The 22,939-nt window shown below is 37.8% G+C and overlaps 1 protein-coding gene across 1 annotated transcript; it reads left to right on the top strand.

Moving 5' to 3' along the window:
• The first annotated feature begins 3,751 nt into the window (after positions 1 to 3,751).
• On the top strand, positions 3,752 to 22,516 carry slc23a4 (solute carrier family 23 member 4). Its single transcript, XM_067419698.1, has 13 exons — positions 3,752 to 3,786; positions 7,229 to 7,319; positions 7,903 to 8,043; positions 8,776 to 8,933; positions 13,003 to 13,162; positions 14,508 to 14,689; positions 16,407 to 16,527; positions 16,603 to 16,759; positions 16,921 to 17,174; positions 17,334 to 17,498; positions 21,074 to 21,182; positions 21,298 to 21,393; positions 21,486 to 22,516. Exons 1-13 carry the CDS (start codon positions 3,776 to 3,778, stop codon positions 21,749 to 21,751), a joined length of 1,911 nt encoding a protein of 636 aa, XP_067275799.1. The 5' UTR covers positions 3,752 to 3,775; the 3' UTR covers positions 21,752 to 22,516.
• Positions 22,517 to 22,939: the final 423 nt, after the last annotated feature.

The following is a 22,939-nucleotide window of genomic DNA, read 5'->3' as shown; positions in this document are numbered from 1 at the left end:
TGTCTAATTATACAGTTCCAAAATATGCAATCAGCGAGATGCTTTTTGAAGGTGCAGGTGAAGGTGCTCAGTTCCAAAAGACTGTGCCTTGAGCAGTGTTGGGGTAGTTATTTAAAAACTAGTTTGTTACTAGTTACTAGTTACTTCTGTAAATTGTAATGAGATTACTTTACTAGTTACTGCATTTAAAAAAAGTAACTTCAGTACTTATTACTTTACTTTCCCGTTTCTTAATTTAGAGTACATGGACAGATATCATAGCCCTGTCAGCATAGTGTTTATTGTATAAATGTTTACAAAATGCCACATAAACCATATGAAAGAACAATATCTCTTTCTGCACAAAGAAATATGCCTCATGTAAAATCCACAAACAACAAGATAAAGGAGGCTATAATGGGGTCATTTTAAAATGACAAGTTTCAAAACACAGCCTTGGGGAAACATGAGAACAAAACTCTTCTCCTGAGAACAAAAACAGCTTTTTATTAGATTCATGGCACACACACAAAAAAATAAAAAATAAAATAAAAAGGTCAATGAAAAATATAAAAATAAAGGTCACTTTGTGTTTAAGAGAGATAATGAATGTGAGTCAAGGCCAAATCTTGCAGATAAAGTTGAAAACTCGCTCATTTAAGAACGTGCATTTATTACATGGACAGAGCTAGAAAATAATGTAGAAGTGTTTAAAATGCAAAGCATAGTTCAGTTGAAACCTTGCCTTCTTTGGCTTGTTTGATGCAGTAAACTGAATTTACGAGGCAAGCTGACTGTTTAAATAAAACCACTGAAATATATGCGCTATTTATCTCTTAATTCATGTAGGGCCATTCACAGGTCGCGTTTTGTGGTTAAAATGCGTTATGCAGGTCTAGAGAGGAGAATTGTTTTTTTTTTTAACTTAGGTGCCGTGTTGCATGCATGCACAATGCCATGCAAACGTATGGAAGAGATACAAGCGCAACAGTCAAACGGCCTGGTAATGTTTACATTAAAAACGAAAGAAAAGTAGCAATGGAATATAAAAAAAACATCCTGCAATGTGGCATTTAATTGCCCCTCTCCACGCAAGGTTGCATCCGTTGCTATATTAACATGTAGGCTTCCATTCTGTTTTCGTTCCAAATTATCACTGGACCATAGAAAAGTAAAAATGTAGGGGGGAATGGTGAAATGCTGTTTCATGCATACTGAGCTTTTTACACTGTTAAAGACTTGGATTCCCATCCTAAACATAGACAAAGTTTCAAAAACTAATGTTGGACGTTTGATGGAGTATTTCTGTGTCAAAAATACTCCTTCCGGTTTCTCACAAGTTTCGGAGAGTTTTTTTCGGGTATGAGTCGGCTTGACGTTAATAGAGCGGAAGGTCCTTGTATGGGCCGTACGGGCTCTTCTCCCGGAAGAGTGCGCGCGCTCGTGACTAGAGCGAGAGAGGAAATGCACGGTGTAAACAGTCTCTCAGGTGCAGATCCAGTCGTCCGTGAACACTTATGTCGCGCCGCGCTCCACTTTATTCCTATGGGTGACATCAAGCGACTTCAGCGCTTCAGCGCAGCATTCCAGGAAGGCAGCGCTGCATTTGAACCGATTTGAACGCAGAAATGACGGGAAGCTTCACAACATCGCTTCAGTCGCGTAGCAAAGTGGATCTCCACGGTCACTGCTGTCAGGACTTCACCAAATCATACCAAAGAAGTGGGTTTTTGACGGAGCGGTCCCAGCGATAAAGGTTCTGTCCTGCTTTGGAAGCAGCCGGTGAGTAAAACTGTTTCAAATGTCTGTGCTGTTGCTTATCGTCGCATGAGTAGACATCAGTAAACAACACGATCGAGTGCTTCGTCATTCAAATGCGCTAACGGTTAGTCCATTGTTGTTCTATATATAACGTTACACTAGTCTGACGTGCAAAACCGCTTTGCTTGCTACTGCTAAGATTTAGTTGCATACAATAGTCCATAAACCATATCATGTCCTCATAAACTGCGAGTAAACACACACAACAAATGTTGACGGGCCACTAAATACAGTACATACCACAGAGACGGACGTACTGCTGTTGCTGTTTCTCCTGTTCAATTTATTTCAGCCTCTGAATGTGATTCTGGATCATATGTCTATTAGCTGAGATCGATAGCCATGGGTTTCTCCACGCTTGAGGACGTCACCACTTTGTGCGCATTCGTCATTCTTTAGCTCCGCCCACAGGATATGCCTCCAGGCGCTCGGTTTTTTCCGTAAAGACTCGGTACAGCCTATATTTCTTTTATAAATATAATAAAACTTAAGACTTTTCGGCGATATGAAGGATGCAATACTACTCTATAGGTACTCAAGATTGACATGAGATTGAGATTGACATGAGATTGAGATTGACATGAGATTGAGATTGACATGAGATTGACCCCCCCCCCACCCCCGTTTCTGTAGCAGCTCTGAAAGTCGGAGGATGATATTTTCCATCTTTAAAAGGTTTTTTGTTGTTGTTGTTTCAGACAGTCTGTCAGGAATCACTCTTATAGTCATAAACCTATATATAATATATATAATATATTGAAAACATATATTTTCCCAACTTGTTTTGAACACTGATCAGTTCATAGCAAAATGGAAGAAGACGGTTCTTAGGCACAGTGTGTTCACCCATAGCCACTTTGAAAGTATGCTTCAGTTTTAAAAAAATCAAGATTAGTTTAGTTGGCAAACACTTGGTGCATGTCTTATAAAATATTAAAAATATAAACGTCTGGGATAAAGAGAAGGTTAAAGTTGGGAGAATATCAGAAGTGTATCAGTGTATTGGATCCGTGCATTTGGCCTTAAAGTGACATCAGCTTTGTAAAGAGCTTTGTAACTTTTCTACAAGTATTTAAATGAGTTTAAGTTAGTCGTATGCTAGTATGTCGGATGGAGCATCACTGAATGGCTTAAACCATGATGACAGTGTGCATTTATACAACAATAATAAAATAATGCATTGGCATAAAAAAGAAAATTTACTTTGATACTTAAGTACTTTTGAAAACAAATACTTCTGTGCTTTTACTTGAGTAAAAATCTTTTTTTTACAACTTTCACTTGTAACGGAGTAATATTTGACCAGTAGTACTTTTACTTTTACTCAAGTAATAGAGTTGTGTACTTTGTCCACCTCTGAGTAAAGTAGTTTAGTTACCGAAATTTTAAGTGTAATACTTTACTTTACTTTGTTACTCAAAAAAGTAGTATCGTTACTGTAATCCGTTACTTTGTAACTCGTTACCCCCAACACTGGCCTTGAGCCACAAAGCTGCTCTGAAGATCAAATTCATCATGGCTATATAACTAATAAGTTGTGCAATTGTAAATCACTGTGGATCTACTGCCATTGAACCAATAACTGATCACTAAGAGTAAGATATTTAATAATAGGCTACATTTTCCTTTAGTCTCTCCACACATGCTGCACATTTCAGCATAACGTAACCTTGAATGTGATGCAGAAAGCATAGAAGGAAGCATGTCTAAGTACATTATATGAAAAAGAGAACAGGCTGAGGAAAAAGATCTCATGATGCACACTATCCTTCTGAATGTTTATTCTTCACCAGACTGCATGTAATTTAATTTAACTGCGTAGCACACCCACTGGTTTCAACTGTTCAAACACGTTAAAGGAAATCAAGCATCATTAAGGTGAAAGATCACATTATCTAGAAAATGCGCTCGACTTTCATAATCATTAACTACAGTATGGCACAGTCAAAACAGTGTGATTCATTTCATCAGAGGAATGTCTGTAAGGTAAGAACAGCATGTCTTAACATTATCTAATGGTCTAATGAAAGAAATGTTCTTATGTTCATGAGAGCACTGGGTATCCAATGGGTTGATCTGATGAGAGAATGATTGGATGATTAGGTTTGTCCTGTCACTATCTAAGATAAATCTGCGAAATGAGGAACATGTGATACGTAGTATTTGGAAAGTCTTGCATTGGTCTGGTTTTGAGAGCTTTGCAGGAATGCAAAACCAAGCTCACAGACATTATTAATATGCTGTATCCAAACATAGAATAAAAAATAAATAAAATATAAGAAAGAATCTGGTTTATGGTTTACTACAATTTTTTTTCACATACTAGGTTTATTTTTGAAAGTCAGGTAGGCACATCGTTTAAAGACTTGACAAAAAAAATCTATTGCGACAAAAACAGGTTCATTATGTTCACACGTTTTCACACCGGGGTAAATTGGGAACCTGCGATTGCAGCAATACTACCAGTATCACAGGTTTAAAAATAAAATGATCACAAAATTGCTATAAGAAGGATAAAAGCATCATGGCTTCAGCAAATAATGCTGAACTTTCTACACTGTAATTTTTTTGTTGTTGGTTTAACTTAAAAAAGTAAGTAACCTGGTTGCCTTTAAATTTTGAGTTTATTGAAATTAACAATTTGAGTTGATACAATGAAGGAAATTTGTTTAATAAATACAAACTCAAAATATGATTGTATCTGTACCACATAAAAAATTTGATAAATCATGAAAATGGCACTATTTGGCATGTTTCACTGCATCATCAGAAATAAAACACACACAATTACCCAATATGCTAACAAAATCTTTTAATAATATTTTAATAAAGGCTGTCGAATCTCAAAAAATGTTCATTGTATTAACTCAAAATTTTAATTTCAATGAACTCAAAATTAAGGCAACCAGGTAACTTTTTTTCGAAATATTTTTTTACAGTGTAGGAATAGAATAATATTATAGAATATTATATACTAATAGAATATATTACTTTGTATTATTAATCATGATAATATATGTGTATGTACTGTGTATAATTAATATTTCTAAAATATATACATGAAGGAATGTGTATTTATATAATAATTATAATAATCAAATTAAGAAATATTTGCATGTATATACTGTATATATAATTTATCTTATATATAATATATTTTTTAATAAAAAATGTAATATTTGCATGTATGTGTGTATATTTATATATACATAATAATTATACACATAGCCTGATGTGGTCATACTCAATTCTAATCAGAATATGATTATATATATGAGTATACGAACTGCCCGACCTAAACATTTTGTGGCCGGGGCTAAGTTCGGCTGGCATCCAGGCTAATTATACACAGTACACACATGCAAACTTTTATTTTGGATGTGATTAATCATGATTAATGCACATGATCAGAATTATTGGCAACCCTGGTAAATACGATCATAGATGGCTATAAATATAAATCTGCATTGTTAATCCTTTTGATATTTTATTTAAAAATGTGCCAAAATCTAACCTTTCATTGAAGTAAAATAATTGAAAGGGGGGGGGGGGGGGGGGGGGGGGTAAATCACATTATGATTTTTTGTGCCATAATTATTGGCACTCTTTTATTAAATACTTTTGCAACCTCCTTTTGGCAAGATAACAACACTGAGTCTTCACTTATAATGCCTGATGAGTTTGGAGTACACCTGACAAGAGATCTGAGACCATTCATTCATACAGAATCTCTCCAGATCCTTAAGACTCCCAGCTCCATGTTGGAGCATCTTCTCTTCAGTTCACCCCAATCATTTTCTATAGGGTTTATGATGGCAGAAGCTTCATTTTGTGCTTAGTGACACATTTTTTCAAAAAACGAAAAAAGCCCTTTTGATGTTTGTTTTGGATCATTGTCCTGATGGAAGATCCAACCACTGTCCATAAGATTTCTGGCAGAGGCTGTCATGTTTCGATTTTTTATCTGTTGGTATTTGCTAGAATCCATGATACCATATCTGAACAAGATGTCCAGGACCTCCAGCTAAAAAAATAGGCCCTCATCAGTCAATATTAAAGATCCAGCGGTATTGTTAGCCGTGGGCATGGGGTACTTTTTATCCCTGTTTGCACCAAACCCATCTGGTAGATTTGCTGCCAAAACGCTATTTTTTTTAGTTTCATCTGACCACAGAACCAGGTCCATTTTGACATTCCAGTCTTGTCTGACAACTGAATATGCTGGAGAGTGTTTCTGGATGAGCAAGGAAGATTTTTCTTGAAACCCTCCCAAACACGTTATACTGCGCCCCATAAACACAACCAACCTTAAAAAACAGCACGGAACCACCCCTTTAAGTATTGCCCTGTTGGTGGATATGGGAATTTTCAGTGCTTTAGCAATTTTTCTTCAGCCACTTTCTATTTTGTGAAGCTCAACAATCTTTTGCTGCACATCAGAACTATATTATTTGGGTTTTATTTATAGTCCTGTGGAACAAGACATAATAGCTGGACAATTTCATAGTCACCCTGGTGTGCTAAAAAATGTAAATATTAATTGGAATACTTCAGAGATATTTTACTCATAAAATATTCTAGGTGTGCAAGTAATTGTGGCCAATGTGTTTACGAGAAAAACATTTATTTCATAATGTGCTTCCCCACCGACTTTCCATTCTGTTAAAAGGAAAAATCAATGAAAGGTTAGGTTTTTGTGATTTTTTTGAATGATAGATCAAAAGGATAAACATTCATTTTAAAGCCATATTTGCCAGGGGTGCCAATAATCCTGGCCATGACTGTTATTTTTTTATTTTTTTATTTTACAGTTTACTAGATAAACTCAATGAAAATATAAAATGTTGCTTTGGCAACTGGCTGAAATAAAATAAGATTACATTTTTTTTTTGATAATGAATTGGATTTCAGTTAAAGTTTATTTTATTTAAAGTAACAAAAATTGAATGGTTTTAGTTATCCATGAGTTAACCCTGCACCAAGTTACTATATAAACCTAGCAATCATTCAGCAGCATAAAAGGACCCTTGCCCTCAGAGAAATAATAAGTTATTCTCTTTTGCTTTTAATTCATTGCATGCTTCAAATTGATGATACAAATTGAAATGCATGCATATGCACTGGTGCGCATGCACACATTTGTTTGTGTGTGTGTGTGTGTGTGTGGGGGGGGGGGGGGGGGGGGTGTCGAAGTATATCCTTAAGCCAGAAAGAGCTCTGCTCCAGCAACACGTGGCTCTGGTCAGCTGCCTGCAAGTTGTGGTGTAATTGAGTTCACATGAGCAGCTGATAGGTCCCATAGCATTTACAATCAACGGCAGCATCCCCAAATCCAGTCCCGTGTCTCTGTTTTCCCCCTTCCCTTTTCCTCTCTGGACTCTTCTTTAGTATCCTGTCCTTAACTAGCTCTTGCCCTCTCTCTTATTAGAACTTCCATTGAGAATTCTACACTGCCTCCTATTTCCACACTCATGGCTCCAGAGAAGACCAGTGATGGGCTGGACAACTATGCATTTACAGTGAGTAAAATCCATTAATAGACAGAAATTTAATGAATTACTCAATTTGACCTTTAATTCGTTTTAGAGCTTCTAGAAATGGGAAGATCGAATCCCGGAACATTGAAAATTGAATGAATTATTTGATCATCGGTGTGTAAAAGTTCTTGTATTCATTACGTGTCAGACTGCAGTCATGTTGTAAGAGATAAACAACTGTAAAGATCTATGGTGTGATACATTTTAACCACCGAGATGATTCAAACATTACTCATGTGTTTGTTATTGTGGTCATGCTCAGTGTTTTAGCGGCTGGAATGCGTAACTGGAGCAATGTGCGTGTATATCACTCAGAGCTCAACGTTTCTCTTTTGATAAAATCATTATGATATTATTTTGCATAAAACACCAATTTCTTTGAAAATTGTGTACAATTTGATGGAGGTTGATAGACATTGCAGTAATTTATTATTATAAAAAAACAGCAATTTAAAACCAAGACATCAGAATGTAGAGGAAGTGCCATGTAAAATTTACTGAATTAGGAAACATTGTTGATTGAAAACTTCTGAATTAGAAACCGTTTAATCTTTTTTGACTTTAGGTTGATGGTGTAGACCGCTTCTGTAATTTATCGGAAAATATGAACAGAAGAGGACGTTTTTCAGAGGGAGACCGTAACAAACTAGCATATTGTGTCACAGATATTCCACCATGGTACCTTTGCATCTTTTTGGGGATTCAGGTAAGCATTGTGCACATCTGCCAGTATGAACATTGATTTATCTTATATCATTGGACTCATATACATCAATTCAAATAGATCAATATCAGTTGGAGTATGGACTATGAACAGCAGAGCATTCATCACTACCAATAAATATGTACAGTTCTAAAATACGGTGTGCTCCAAAAATCTAAAACCACATTTAGTCTGATATTTTTAATGGCTGAATATAAAGAGAACGAGATAGCACTTTACAATAACCTAAAATTATACTTTGCTAAAAAAATTCCTATGTACCTGTATTGCTGTACTAGTACAAATGGCAAATCAACTTTTCAACTTCAATGTTTTTATGTAAATAAAAGCCCCTAGATTTAATCTGTTCATCATATAAAGCGATTCAGTGTCTTTAGAAATTTTGGACTAAACCGTTCAATTCATATGGATAAGTTTTACAATCACTTTATGAACTTTTTGCAGCAACAAAGTGGTAGTTGCGTGGACTGTCAATGGAGGGACAGAAATCCCTCAGATTTAATTTAAAATATCTTTATTTGAGTTTTGAACCTAAAGTCTTCGATGACAATGTTTAAATTTTTTTTTGGATGAACTAACCCTTGAAATAAATACACTTTGCAAAATAAAACCATCTTCATTAGTGATCACAGACTTTTAGACTTCACTGTACATAGGATGTGTTTAGCAGGTTACTGAATGATGCACTGTTTCTCTCCACTGTTTCTCTGACAGCACTATCTTACAGCTTTTGGTGGCATCATAGCCATTCCTCTGATATTGTCTCAAGGCCTTTGTCTGCAGCATGATGGCCTCATGCAAAGTCATCTAATCAGCACTATTTTCTTCGTGTCTGGGGTGTGCACCTTACTACAGGTCACTTTTGGAGTGAGGTATGGTTCCTTATATCACTCACAGCAAAATTATGTTTCACAGGGAAGCCTGATGAAAAACTGCACAGCAGAATTAAAAAATACTGACAGAACCAAAGACAAAATCAGCACAGAGTGGGAAGTTAGCCGGATTTCCATGGGTCTTAAAAAAAGTCTTAAAAAGTCCTAATTTGACCTTCCACAATTTAAGGCAAATGTCTTAAATTGGAGCAGAAAGTCTTAAATTCAATATTGTAACATTAAATTACCTGCGATGCAAACAACATGGACAGAACCATTCATAAAACAGATTAAAAGTAAAAGTTCCTGAAAAAAAGTATTTCATAGGGCGCTAAAAATATATATATTTTTAAACGTTTAATACATTTCTGTTAAATTGTCTGTTTCATGACTTAAGTTGATTTTTATGAACCCATTGGCAGCTATTTGCTTTTAATCGTAAAATCCCTTTCACAAGATTTCTTATCTCAAACTTTAAGATATTTCTTTTTTGTATAATGAGTTAAAAAGTTATGGAGATCTGTTTAACATTGCATTTTCTAACTTTGAAGTGTTGCTAATACAACTGTTCTTCCTAGACAGTAGACATTTACATTTCGTGTTACGTTCCCTACAAATGATTCCTTAAATGCTCTTTAAATGGTCTTAAAAATGTCTTAAACTTACCTTCATTAAAACGGCAGAAACCCTGAGTTAGGCAATGACAAAGATTTTGTAAGAATGAGGTGTTGGTTAAACAACAATGATCATTGTAATTTGTCATGAATCAGTTGTGTTGTGGTTACTGAGACAATAAAAAAAGACCTTGATTTTGTGAGGTATGTTTATGATGCAATCCAGTTTGCAGGGCATGAGTTTGTATGTGTTTATTTTGAATGTGTTATTTGAAGAAAAGTTACTTATGTTGCAGATAAACTATCTCCCGGGACAACAATCCAAATATTCAACCCAAAGGTTCATTGACCTAGAAAAGTGTGAATAATGTAGGCTTAGCAATGTTTTCACTGTCTGAAATCTCACTAGGCTGAAATCTCATTGTGTTCTTCTGCTAGATCTGCTTGTCCTGAATAACAGCCCAAAGAAATTCTGCTAAGTTAACTCTACCAACTTTAAGATCTTCGAGGGCATTTGCTTTTATCAAACATGATGAAAATTAAACAATCTATAACTGATGTACAGCAGATTTGTGTGGGCCATTGGTCGGACTGATTCATGAATTAACTGAAAACCATAATAGGATTAGGAATTTTCCATTTTATTAGCATGAAGTTCAGCACATTTTAAATCCACATTCCTCAGGTCTCTCAGCTGAGGAGCTCCCTTTTGGGTCTGTTAAAGGGACAGTTCACCCCTAAAAATGAAAACTCCGAACACATCTTCCCTTCTTAAGAATGACTTCAGTGCTGTTCTTTGTTCTTTTCTCAGAGAAAAGCTTAACTCCAAGTCTTCCAGAGTCACGGTCAGCGCTGATTCGAAAGACCACCGTTCGCCAGCTTCTGTGTTTACTAGCAGCACGCAAGCACAACTCGTCATTATATTAAGCCCCGCCCACCGACTCTATACACGATTTAGATAATAAACGCCATCTGAAGCGAACTGATGGGTTTGTGAAAGAAAAATATCCATATTTAAAACTTTATAAAGTAAAATATCTAGCTTCTGGCAGACCATATTGTGTATTCAACTTACAGAAAAAGCGTAACTGCAGTAACTACGTTGGAGTGTGAGACACTTTAAAATTGAACGGAAGTTGAATACGGAAGGCGATTCAACGGAAGCTAGATATTTAACTTTATAAAGTTTTAAATATGGATATTTTTTCTATCACAAACCCATCGATTATACACCCCTGAACAAAATCTTAAGACCAGGGGATGCATTGCAAGTTTTACACATTTCGCACTTGTCGCACCGGGTTGTAAGTGCTGCTTCAAAATGCCAAAAGAAGAAACAGGCGCAAGAGACAAAAAATAGAAAGTAGGCAATTTATTGAAAACTGCATTTAAACTGAAACAGGCCGTTCATCAGCTGATAAAAAGTTTAAGACCATAGCCATAAAAAGGTCAAATCGGCACAAAAATATGGCTTTCATGTCATTGTCCTTTAAGCAGTCATACTGTCAAGATCTCCTGATGGCAAAGGCAAAAAGGCTTTCTCTCTTTGAACGTGGTAGGACTGCTGAGCTGCACAAGCAAGGCCTTTCGCAACGTGCCATCGCTGCTGAGGTTGGACGCACTAAGACAGTCATTTTACATTTCTTAAAAAATCCTGAGAGTTATGGGACAAAAAATTCAAGTGGTAGACCCAAAAATATTTCACCTGCACTGAGCCTCAGGATCCGACGGGTTGTCCGTAAAGACACAGGTCGATCCTCAACCCAAATTAAGGCCCTTACTGATGCTGACTGCAGCCCAATAACCATAAGACGTCATCTGCTAGAGAAGGGCTTCAAGAACAAAAAATGTCTTCAAAGGCCACGTCTCCTCCCACGAAACAAACTTGCCCGTTTAGAATTTGCAAGGGAGCACCAAACATGGGACATTGAAAAGTGGAAGAAAGTTTTATTCTCTGACGAGAAAAAATTTAACCTGGACGGTCCTGATGGCTTCCAACGTTACTGGCATAACAAGGAGATCCCACCTGAGATGTTTTCTACGCGGCACAGTGGAGGAGGCTCCATCATGATCTATGGTGCTTTTTCCTTCAATGGGAAAATGGAGCTTCAGGTTGTGCAGGGGTGTCAAACGGCGACTGGCTATGTGGATCTGTTGCAGTGGGCATCCCTCTTGACCGAGGGCCCCAATCTGTGCGGTAATGAATGGGTCTTTCAACAGGACAACGCTGCAATTCACAAAGCCCGCCTGACGAAGGACTTCTTTCAGGAGAATAACGTTGCTCTTTTGGACCATCCTGCGTGTTCCCCTGATCTAAATCCTATTGAGAACATTTGGGGATGGATGGCAAGGGAAGTTTACAAAAATGGACGTCAATTCCAGACCGTGGATGCCCTTTGTGAAGCCATCTTCACCACATGGAGCAACATTCCCACCAACCTCCTGGAAACAGTTGCATCAAGCATGCCGAAGCGAGTTTTTGAAGTGATCAACAAGAATGGTGGGGCTACTCACTGCTGAGTCCTTTTTTGACACTTTTAGTACTGTTGTGGGTTTATTTTTGGGCTATGGTCTTAAACTTTTGATCAGCTGATGAACGGCCTGTTTCAGTTTAAATGCAGTTTTCAATAAATTGCCTACTCTCTATTTTTTGTCTCTTGCTCCTGTTTCTTCTTTTGGCATTTTGAAGCAGCACTTAGAACCCGGTTATGATCCGCTAGTGCGAAATGTGTAACACTTGCAATGAATCCCCTGGTCTTAAGATTTTGTTCAGGAGTGTATACACCTATGGCTTGAGGGTGAGTAAATCATAGGGTCATTTTCATTTTTGGGTGAACTATCCCTTTAAGTTAGTTTAGCACCCCTAAAACTAAATTACGTTTTGTAGGCGTAACATATCTTGTGCAAGATTGCAGTGTACAGTAAATGCATAAAATGGCTCTAGATGTTCACTTATAGAAATCTTTTAAAAAGAAGTCATTATATACAATTGAACGAGATTTGAATAAACTGTGCAGTTAATCTTACTGACACACAACAGTTTTATCTTGATTTTAGGTTGGATTAGTGGATTAGAAATGGATTAGATAAAGCATTGACCTTTAGTCAGGAATCAGAATGGGTTAAAGTCAGCTTGAAACAGAAGTTGTGAAAGTCCAGTGAAATGGCCTCTCAAAAAAATTGTAGCATGGGACTTGATTTTGAACATTGGGAATTAATTGGATCATTTTCCATTTCTGTGATCTCATGTGAGAACAATTAAATATGTACTCAGAAAAGAGATGCCACTAGAGGTAATCGAAGATTATATGGGCATATGATTTAAAAATTTAAAAATAATGAAAGGATAATTCCACACGTTTATCCAAACAATTTCTACGTTGACAAAAGTGTTTGAGACACCTTTTTTAAACAAAAATAATCATTGACAAATTTCTTCTCTTTCCTAATGCAAGGTTACCCATTATCCAAGGTGGAACGTTTACGCTTCTTTCGCCCACCATGGCTTTGCTTTCAATGCCTGAATGGAGCTGTCCAGCCTGGACACAAAATGCCAGCCTGGTCAACACCACATCACCTGAGTTCATCCATGTTTGGCAAAGTCGAATCCAAATGGTGAGTATCTCAGTAATTGATAGACCCTCCATGTAAGGACACTACTCTACATATGTGCATAGTGTAGAGTAGGGGTGTCCCCGACTAAGGATTTACACATTCGAATCAGAATTTTCGAATCTCTCTATGGTCGATCGATAGTCGAATCATCTATGCGTGTGTAAACCATAGACCGGAAAAAAATAAACGATATAAGCAGGTTGGGAAGGGCAGGACACTAGTCAGCAGGAAGCTAAGACTATTTTTATTTTACTTTACACACAGCCACCACTTTTAATAAAGTGATCAAAACTAGGCTACACTAGCCTACACATTCGTAAATTAACCGTTCTGTCATAACATTTAAAAGCCGCGATCAAAACACAGAACATCACACAAATATATAAGAACATTTTGATAAATAAACCTAAAAAAATACCTGCCTAGAGAGGAAAAGAACACTGAGTGCGTTTATATGTACATTCTTAAGCCGATTGTGCCTAAAGGGGGTCGCACACCGGACTGAAGCTCAGCGCCGTGTCTCAGGGATCTTACACCAGGCAGACGTGAACATTATATACGCGCAAGCTCAATTTTGAATCGACTTCTGACAGAAGAGCTGCACGATGAGTGTAGCTATCTTGTAGCACAGGGTGAAATCAGTATGTATATTCACGATTTGAGGGAAATATACATTTAATAGCCGCGGACAGGCATCGAATGCCGCCGTCGGTGTATATGTGTTCGAATTTTAAAGGCGCGGCGCGTTTGGTGCGAAGCTCAGGGGAGATCGCTCAGCACTGTGACACATCTTTATAATAGTAATATTGAGCACCCCCATATTGCCAAAATGGTATGATCCTCGTTTCATAACACCAGCCAAGATTCGACCATGAGATCAGTGCTCGAATCCGGTCCTGCATATCGATGCATCGACTCTTCGACTATTAGGGGTCACCCCAACTGTAGAGTAGTCCCAAATTGTATTAAAGTCGTCATGAAACAAAAGTCTTTTCTTCCTTATTGTGACATATATCTGAGTGAAACAGCTTAAAAAACAAAATGAAATTTAGGGTAGGACTTGATATTGTCCTTTGAGAATCGATTGGATGCTTGTAGTTCGCTACTGCTGTGATCTCATGTGAGTGAAGTGCAAGTTGCTTGATAACATGTGGCTCAATATTTTATATTCTAACCCAATGGAATTCACACTTCTTGGGGCCACTGCATATGTAGATAGATGGAAAGACAGAGGTAAATATGTTGTCTAACAGAAGGTATAAAAGATTATCTTGTTGCAGCAACACAACATCTAAAAGAATATCATTAATGCTGAAATTCTGTTTCTGTTGTCGTCTCTGCACAGCTCCAAGGCTCAATCATGGTGGGCTCCCTATTCCAAGTACTGGTGGGATTCTCCGGTCTCATTGGCCTCTTCATGCGCTTCATTGGCCCTTTGACCATCGCACCAACTATTTCACTAATCGGACTATCGCTTTTTGACTCCGCTGGCATAAACGCAGGACACCATTGGGGCATCTCTTCCATGTGTGTACTTCTCAGATCACCATTAATCAAAATTTGAAGTATATGTTTACTATAATCAAGAATACTATTTGGAATAAGCTATATGTTTTTGCTTTTAGTGTAGGCTAGATAACTACAGTAAGTTAGCATACTATACGTTTCTTTTAATGTTTTAATGATTGACACACACACACGCATGTTTGTTTTTGTGAAATGTGGGGACATTCCATAGGTGTAATGGTTTTTATACTGTACAAACCGTATATTCTATCCCCTTACACTGCCCCTGCCCCTAAACCTACCCATCACAAGAAACATTCTGCATTTTTACATTTTCAAAAAAACTCATCCTGTATGATTTATAAGCCTTTTGAAAAGTGGGGACATGGGGAAATGTCCTCATAAGTCACCCTTTTCTGTAATACCTGTCATACCCATGTCGTGTCTTGTTATGTCACAAAAACAAGCGCGCACACACACACACACACACACACACACACACACACACACACACACACACACACACACACACACACACACACACACACACACACACACACACACACACACACACACACACACACACACACACACACACACACACACACACACACACACACACACACACACACACACACACACACACACACACACACACACACACACACACACACACACACACACACACACACACACACACACACACACACACACACACACCTCTAATTCATCCCAAATGTGTTCTATCGGGTTGAGGTCAGGTTGTGCAGGCCAGTCAAGTTCCTCCTCACTAAACTTGCTCATCCATGTCTTTATGGACCTTGCTTTGTGCACTAGTGTGCAACTGTTCCGACAAAGTTGGGAACATGAAATTGTCCAAAATGTCTTGGTATGCTGAAGCATTAAGAGTTTCTTTCACTTGAAACAAGGGGCTAAGCCCAACTCTACACTACAATCCACCCTCCACCAAACTTTACACTCGGTACAATGCAGTAAGGCGTGCACCGTTCTCCAGGCAACCGCCAAACCCAAACTCATCAATTGGATTGCTAAACAGAAAAGTGTGATTCGTCACTCCAGAGAACACATCTCCACTGCTCTAGAGTCTGCTCAGAGTGCTTTATGCCACTGCATCCAACGCTTTGCTTTGCACTTGATGTAAGGCTCATGGAAGCCCATTCCATGAAGCTCTCTGTGCACTGTTCTCAAGCTAATCTGAAGAGCACACAAAGTTTGGAGGTCCAGTTGCCCTTAAATATTTAGTAGTGAGGACATTTCACAAATGGATTCATTGCACATATGGCAACCTATCATTGTACCACACTTGAATTCCTTGAGCTCCTGAGAGCGACCCATTCTTACACAAATGTTTGTAGAAGCAGTCTGCATGCCTAGACACCTGTGGCCATGGAAGTTATCGGAACACCTGAATTAATGTTTATATATATATATAAAACAAACTAGGGAGTAAGGAGTGTTAGGGAGTAACAAACTGCTAATTAATATTAATTAGCAGTTTGTTACTCCCTAACACTCCCTACTCCCTAGTTTGTTCCCAAAGTAACAAATCAATTTTAAGTCACTATGAAATCCAAATGACTGAACTCATTAATTTCTTCTCTTCATGACATGAGGGTGGGGCAGCCTGTCTCTCAAACGAGATGATTACAGGTTATGCTCTTTTTAAAAACTGAATCTGACACCGAGCCATAACACACAGTCTTATTCTCTTCCACAGGACGACGTGTTTGATTGTGATATTCTCACAGTACCTCCGTCATATTGCCATCCCTTTCCCCAAATACAGCAAAGCCAAGAAATTTCACACCACCAGGATGTACATATTTCAGATTCTGCCTGTAAGTTTTATATATGTTTTCTAAATATGAATGCTTCATAAAAATACCTTTTATCAGCAAGGTCTGTTTCCTCAGGTCCTGCTAGGAATTACTCTGTCTTGGTTGATTTGCTACTTGCTGACAATCTACAATGCCCTGCCCTCAGACCCTGATAAATATGGCTATCTGGCTCGGACTGACATTAAAGGAGACGTTATGAGCAGGGCCCCTTGGTTCAGATTTCCTTATCCAGGTATTGCAACCCGCATAATTAACACCAATATAGTATTTTATATGACAATTACTGAATCTTAACAGTCATATTTTATTTTTGATGTTGTATTATCAGGCTGTTGAAATTATCCATATATATATATATATATATATATTATGGATAAGTAATTATTTTCCCAGGTCAATGGGGAGTGCCAACTGTTAGTCTGGCAGGAGTTTTTGGAATCCTTGCAGGAGTTATATCCTCAATGATTGAGTCAGTGGGGGATTATCATGCCTGTGCCAGGTTATCTGGGGCCCCACCTCCACCTAGACATGCCATTAACAGAGGCATTGGCATTGAAGGCATTGGGTGTCTGCTGGCAGGTGCCTGGGGCACAGGCAACGGAACCACCTCCTATAGTGAGAACATAGGAGCCTTGGGGATCACCAAGGTACAAAGTTTCACAATAAGTTTTACCATGATAATAGTCGAAATGTTTCATATTTAATTGCATTTCATAATGATTGCATAGTCTTACAACACTACTATCCACTATCTAAAATACTTTTTATATAAAAAAAAAAAATAAAAAAAGCTTTTTTCTTTGCAGGTTGGTAGTCGCATGGTGATTGTGGCAAGTGGCTTTATAATGATTATAATGGGAATGTTTGGGAAAATTGGAGCCATATTTACTACAATTCCAACGCCTGTCATTGGAGGAATGTTTCTGGTCATGTTTGGGGTCATTATGGCTGCTGGTGTTTCAAATCTACAGGTAAAAAAATGCAATCGTTAATGCAAAAAGATTCACATTAGGTACTCATGTTGTATCTACACTACCGGTCAAATGTTTGGGGTCAGTAAGGTTGCTTTTGAAAAAAATAAAAGTCTTATTCTCACAAAGGCTGCCTTCAAAATGGTCCAAGACCCTAGGACTTTTGTTGCATTTGAACCCCGAATACACAAATAAATTACTGGATTCAAGGGCCTTTGTGCTTGAATATTTAAAAAGTAACAAATCCTTCACTCTTAGGGAATGAATGGAATGTGAGGAATGTTTCAGAACACTTAAGCCCCTTTCACACTGCGATTCCGGCAAATACACAGATAATGCGACCCAGCATTTGTTCCCGGGCCGCTAGATTTGGTCCATTCACACTGCCAGCGAAATACCGTAATATGTGCGCTTTCACACAACCCGTAACGGTCCCGGATCGAGTTGACACGTGACATCCGGATGTGACGTATAATGGCGAGCGATCTCAGCTTCAGCACGGATAGTAAGGAGCTCCGTGGTCTCGACTTGTGTCCAGTTTGCGCACATTTCTGCTTGTTTAATTTTAGTTTCTTTTGTATATGAACACTCTCTGCGTTTAAAACACAGACTAGCTCTTCTGGCACTGCAGGGTTGTATTATTGAAAAAACAAGCTCTAGGAGTCACACGATAACTACGTACACGTTGCGGCATTAGTTTTAGCTTTTGTTTACACAGCGCTCGTCCCGGGTCGAATCCCGCAATGTTACTAGGTCCCCGACCCGGGTTTAAGTCGGTAATCAATTCCGGAACGTGGTTGCTTTCACACAGAAGGCGACCCGGCAATGTTCCGGGAATATTGCGGGTCCGATGTGCAGTGTGAAAGGGGCTATACAAAAACCTAAAAATACTCAAAATTCTAACTAAAGATGATAAAAAAAAGTTTCTATAATGTCTGTTTATCTGAATGCATTTTGAAGAGAAACTGACTTTAGGACCCAGCGGAACAGTTCATTTGCTCCATATAGAGCGATAAGGCCATCTAATGCGATAAGGCAACTCATGAAATGCCATGTTAAATTAGTTATTTTTCCTCCACAAGAGATCAGCAAAGACACAAAATGTAAGAGATTTTAAGCTGAATTAAAATGGCTATAGCCTGACAAGCCAGAACCAACATCAAGATGTATGGTCTGGAAATCAAGGGAGTAATCTAGCACTCGGAAAGCATTCCACCCATAGGGGCGGCCATTGCTAACCAAGCCATCACCTGCTGTTAGCATCCCATTGACTCCCATTCATTTTTGAGTCACTTTGACAGTCAATAACTTTACATCTGAGGTGTTTAAAGACTCAATTTGTCCATTGTTTATTTATAAAGAAACACGACAATGCATAAAAGGCTCCGCTACCTTGTATCTTACACTATCGCCCCGTAGAAGCTGTTTTTGTAAAAAAAAAGGCTAACGATTGCGTCATAATCAACGCGACTGTCGCTCAGTTGCGAGATTACCAAATAGACAGAAGGAGACGCTCAGAAGCAATCTTTTACTGTCTATGAGGCAGTCGGGGGGACGTGGAGACATAAAGTCCGATAAAGCCAAGGGAGAAGATTGGGGAGAAGCCCAGAGAGAGCCAAAAGCAACGGGAGAAAATATTTAAACAACGTGATTCAGATTTCACTTTCCGAAGACCTACAACTGTCAGACAGGTTGGTTACGTCACATCTACGTCGTCAAGCTCAGTCTGAGCCTGCGCAGTACACTCAGCCATCAGGAAGTGAGTGCCTCTGATTGGCCTCATTTTTCCGCCGTTGAAGTCAATGGGATCGCTCTGTCCATTTCTTTTACTGTCTATGCTGGAAACTCACCATTGACAGGGCTCAATCTGAGGGGCGGGATAAACGGTTGTCTTTCTAACTCCCTCTGCACGCGATAGGATAGCGGTACAACCAACCAGAGCAACGTGAAGCGGAACTCATTGGTAGATTAAACATTCGCCATATAATTAATAATAATATAATAATAATAATTAATAATTTGTTACATTTATATAGCGCTTTTCTAGGCACTCAAAGCGCTTTACATAGAAGGGAGAATCTCCTCAACCACCACCAATGTCGAGCACCCACCTGGATGATGCGACGCCAGCCATATTGCGCCAGAACGCCCACTACACACCAGCTTATGGTGGAGAGAAGACAGAGTGATGAAGCCAATCAGGATAGGGGGAAGATTAGTAATAGCAATAGAGTTCCCTTGAAGGAGTGAATGAAAACGAGTGTGTGAAGTCGGACAGTCTGTGTGTAAAGTTACACTGGCTGTACACTCGTTATTGCGGTGCAATGTGGGATTGAATGAGTGCACTCGATAACGTCCACTATATGGTTTCGGACACCACTACAAATGTCTGTCCCATACAATCACAATCAACAAGCATATTGTTACACAACATCACTGAACTTTCAATTTAATATTATTTATGAGATAAACATGTTTTATGTTACAAAAATAATCTAATTTCGCTGGAGCATATTTTTACCTATCCAGTCGGCAAAACTCTGAACACATCTTCCCTTCTTAAGAATGACTTCAGTGCCGTTCTTTGTTCTTTTCTCAGAGAAAAGCTTAACTTCAAGTATTCCAGAGTCGCGGTCAAAGCTGATTCGAAAGACCGCCGTTCACCAGTTTCTGTGTTTACTAGAAGCACGCAAACGCAACAACGCCCGTCTTTATGTTAAGCCCTGCCCACCGACTCTATACACAATGTGATTGGCCTGACCAGAGTTTGGCGTTTACAGCTCAGAAGTGTATTGAGAGTTGCTAGACACTCGCGGCAGATTAGATTTGCTAGGGTGCGTCTAGATTTCTAGGCTAAAATGGTTATGCATGAAATTGTGACATTTAGAATTTGTTGAAAAAAGTGATTCAATTATTTATTGATTAAAAAAAATGTATTTAAAGGGAAATCAAATCTACAAAGAAATTGTATTAAAAAATAGAAACAATATTATAAAAATTAAATTAAATAAGCTTTATGGACCAAAAAAAAAAAAAAAGTATAATTTTAAGGCTTCGGGTCATTTTGACCCACAAGGGAAGGATTTGTTAGTGTGAAGGATGAGGGTTAAACACAAAATAAATTAAAAAACTGTAAAAATTATAATAGAATAGTATTACAATTTAAAAGAGCTGTTTTCTATTTTAATATACCAGTTTTTCAAAATGTGATTTATTAATGTGATGGCAGAGCTGAATGTTCAGCATCATTAGGCATTCAGTGTCATCCTTCAGAAATCATTGTAACTGATTTGCTGAAGAAGAAACATTTCTTCTTGTCAATTTTTAAAACAGTTGTGCAGCTTAATATTTTTGCGGAAACCGTAATACATTTTCTAGTCCTTTGCTGAATAGAAGCTTCAACTGAAATAAATAAAAAATACAAGAATGAACTGTTCAAATAAACAGAATTAAAAATCTTTTCTAATGTTATAAATGACTTTTCTGCATCCTTGCAGAATAAAAGTATTAATTTCTTAATTGTCTTTATAAATACGATTAATATGATATATTGATAACATTTCCATCATTAATAGTATACTGACATGAATTCTTCACGCAACATCTTCATCTTTGGATTCTCCATGTTCACTGGGCTTACCATTCCTAACTGGATAATGAAAAACCCTACATCTATAGCAACAGGTATAGCCTATATATGACCATACTGGAAAAGCACATGCTACAGTTTCTTTATAGATCTGCTGTCAACAGATGCTGTATTGTAATTAATTCTCGTGTGCTATACTTTTTGTATTAGGAGTTGTTGAACTGGACCATGTGCTTATAGTGCTTCTGACAACCAGTATGTTTGTTGGCGGATTCTTTGGATTTTTTCTTGATAACACAATACCTGGTGAGTTCTGCTCCAGTAACTGTACAAATTCCAAAATCTGATTCATCAAGTAACTTGGTGTCCAAGTAACGGTCTGTTTAATATTCCTTCAGGAACCAAACACGAACGTGGCATTATTGCATGGAACGTTGCCCACCAAAATGAGTCGGACACCACCATAGAAAGTGATGACGTGTATGGGCTGCCCTTTGGAATTAATACCCGCCTCTCTTCCTTCACATGGACAAAATATGTGCCCTTCTGCCCTACACACAAAGTCAGCACACAGAATGACACACCCTCCAGTTTGGATTCCTTAGAAGCCAAAACAGAGCCTAACAAAGATGATGCACACATCATAGTGGGGGTGGCATTATAGTCTGTGATGGTGACCTCCATCTTAAATCAGAGACAATATCTAAAGTAGAAAATGCTCCATATTCAGAGGTATGGACTGCACTGAGAAGGCAGCTACCACCATACTCATAATCTAATCTGAAGCATTACTATTCAAATATAAATCTCCAGTTCACCATTATGTAAACATAATGTTAACGAATAATGGGTAACACTTCACATTAAGGTCTCATTAGTTAATGTTAGTTAATGCAACCAACTTACAGGGAGCAATACATTTGTTAAAGTATTTGTTAAACTTTGCTAATGTTAATAAACATACAACTATTGCTAGTTCATTTTAACTCAGGTCATATAAATAATATTAACAGATACAACTTTGTTTTCATAATGTATTAGTAGTAAATGTTGAAATTAACATAAATAGATTAATAAATGCTTTACAGTAGGTTATAACTAAATTATCTAAATGTCACGAATGCAACAAAGGAAAACTGGTGCGAGGACTCAAGTGCAGGTAAATGAGGATTTTATACAAAATGAACATAAATACAAAATGAAACCCATGAGGGGGGCAAAATAACTAAAAATAACAAAACCAATTGAAAACATACCAAAGAGAGGACACGGTAGACAGCGCAATACAACGATCCGACAAAGACTAACAAACACAAGGAGCTTGTAAAGGGGACAAATCAAGCAGGGAATGAGGAGGGAACACAGGTGGGGCAAATCAAACCAATAATGAGATAACAATGAGGAGGGATCAAACAATGACAGGAGCACATGGCCAGGCATGTGACAAATAGTACCTTATTGTAAAGTGTTACCAATTAATATTTTTCTAGGGGTGATTTCAAATAAAGATGAGAAGAGCAAACATTTATTAATATTGTTTCTTTTTAAAATGCTGATCATTATAAAAGGAATGATTTTAGCTATAAGTGACAAACTGTATTATATTTTGTACACATAATTTTGATTTAAATAAATTCCCTTTCTCTGCCTTTTAATCGGTAATTCTCACAGTTATTAATAAGTTCATAGATTTTTAAATAATGTAAATATAAACATAAACATAAATTTTCCTGCATATGTTTGATTTACTGTGTTTAGGTCTTTTAGCCAGATTTTTTTCAAGTAGGCCAATCTCTTAGAATTCGGCACAACACCCGAACAAATAACGATTGTTTGATTCATTTGTCTCCCC

This window comes from Pseudorasbora parva, chromosome 16 (genome assembly GCF_024679245.1).
Source record: "Pseudorasbora parva isolate DD20220531a chromosome 16, ASM2467924v1, whole genome shotgun sequence".
Classification (NCBI taxonomy): Eukaryota; Metazoa; Chordata; class Actinopteri; order Cypriniformes; family Gobionidae; genus Pseudorasbora; species Pseudorasbora parva.
The sequence above is the reverse complement of the archived record's forward strand: the minus strand, read 5'-3'. Positions and strand labels throughout refer to the sequence as shown.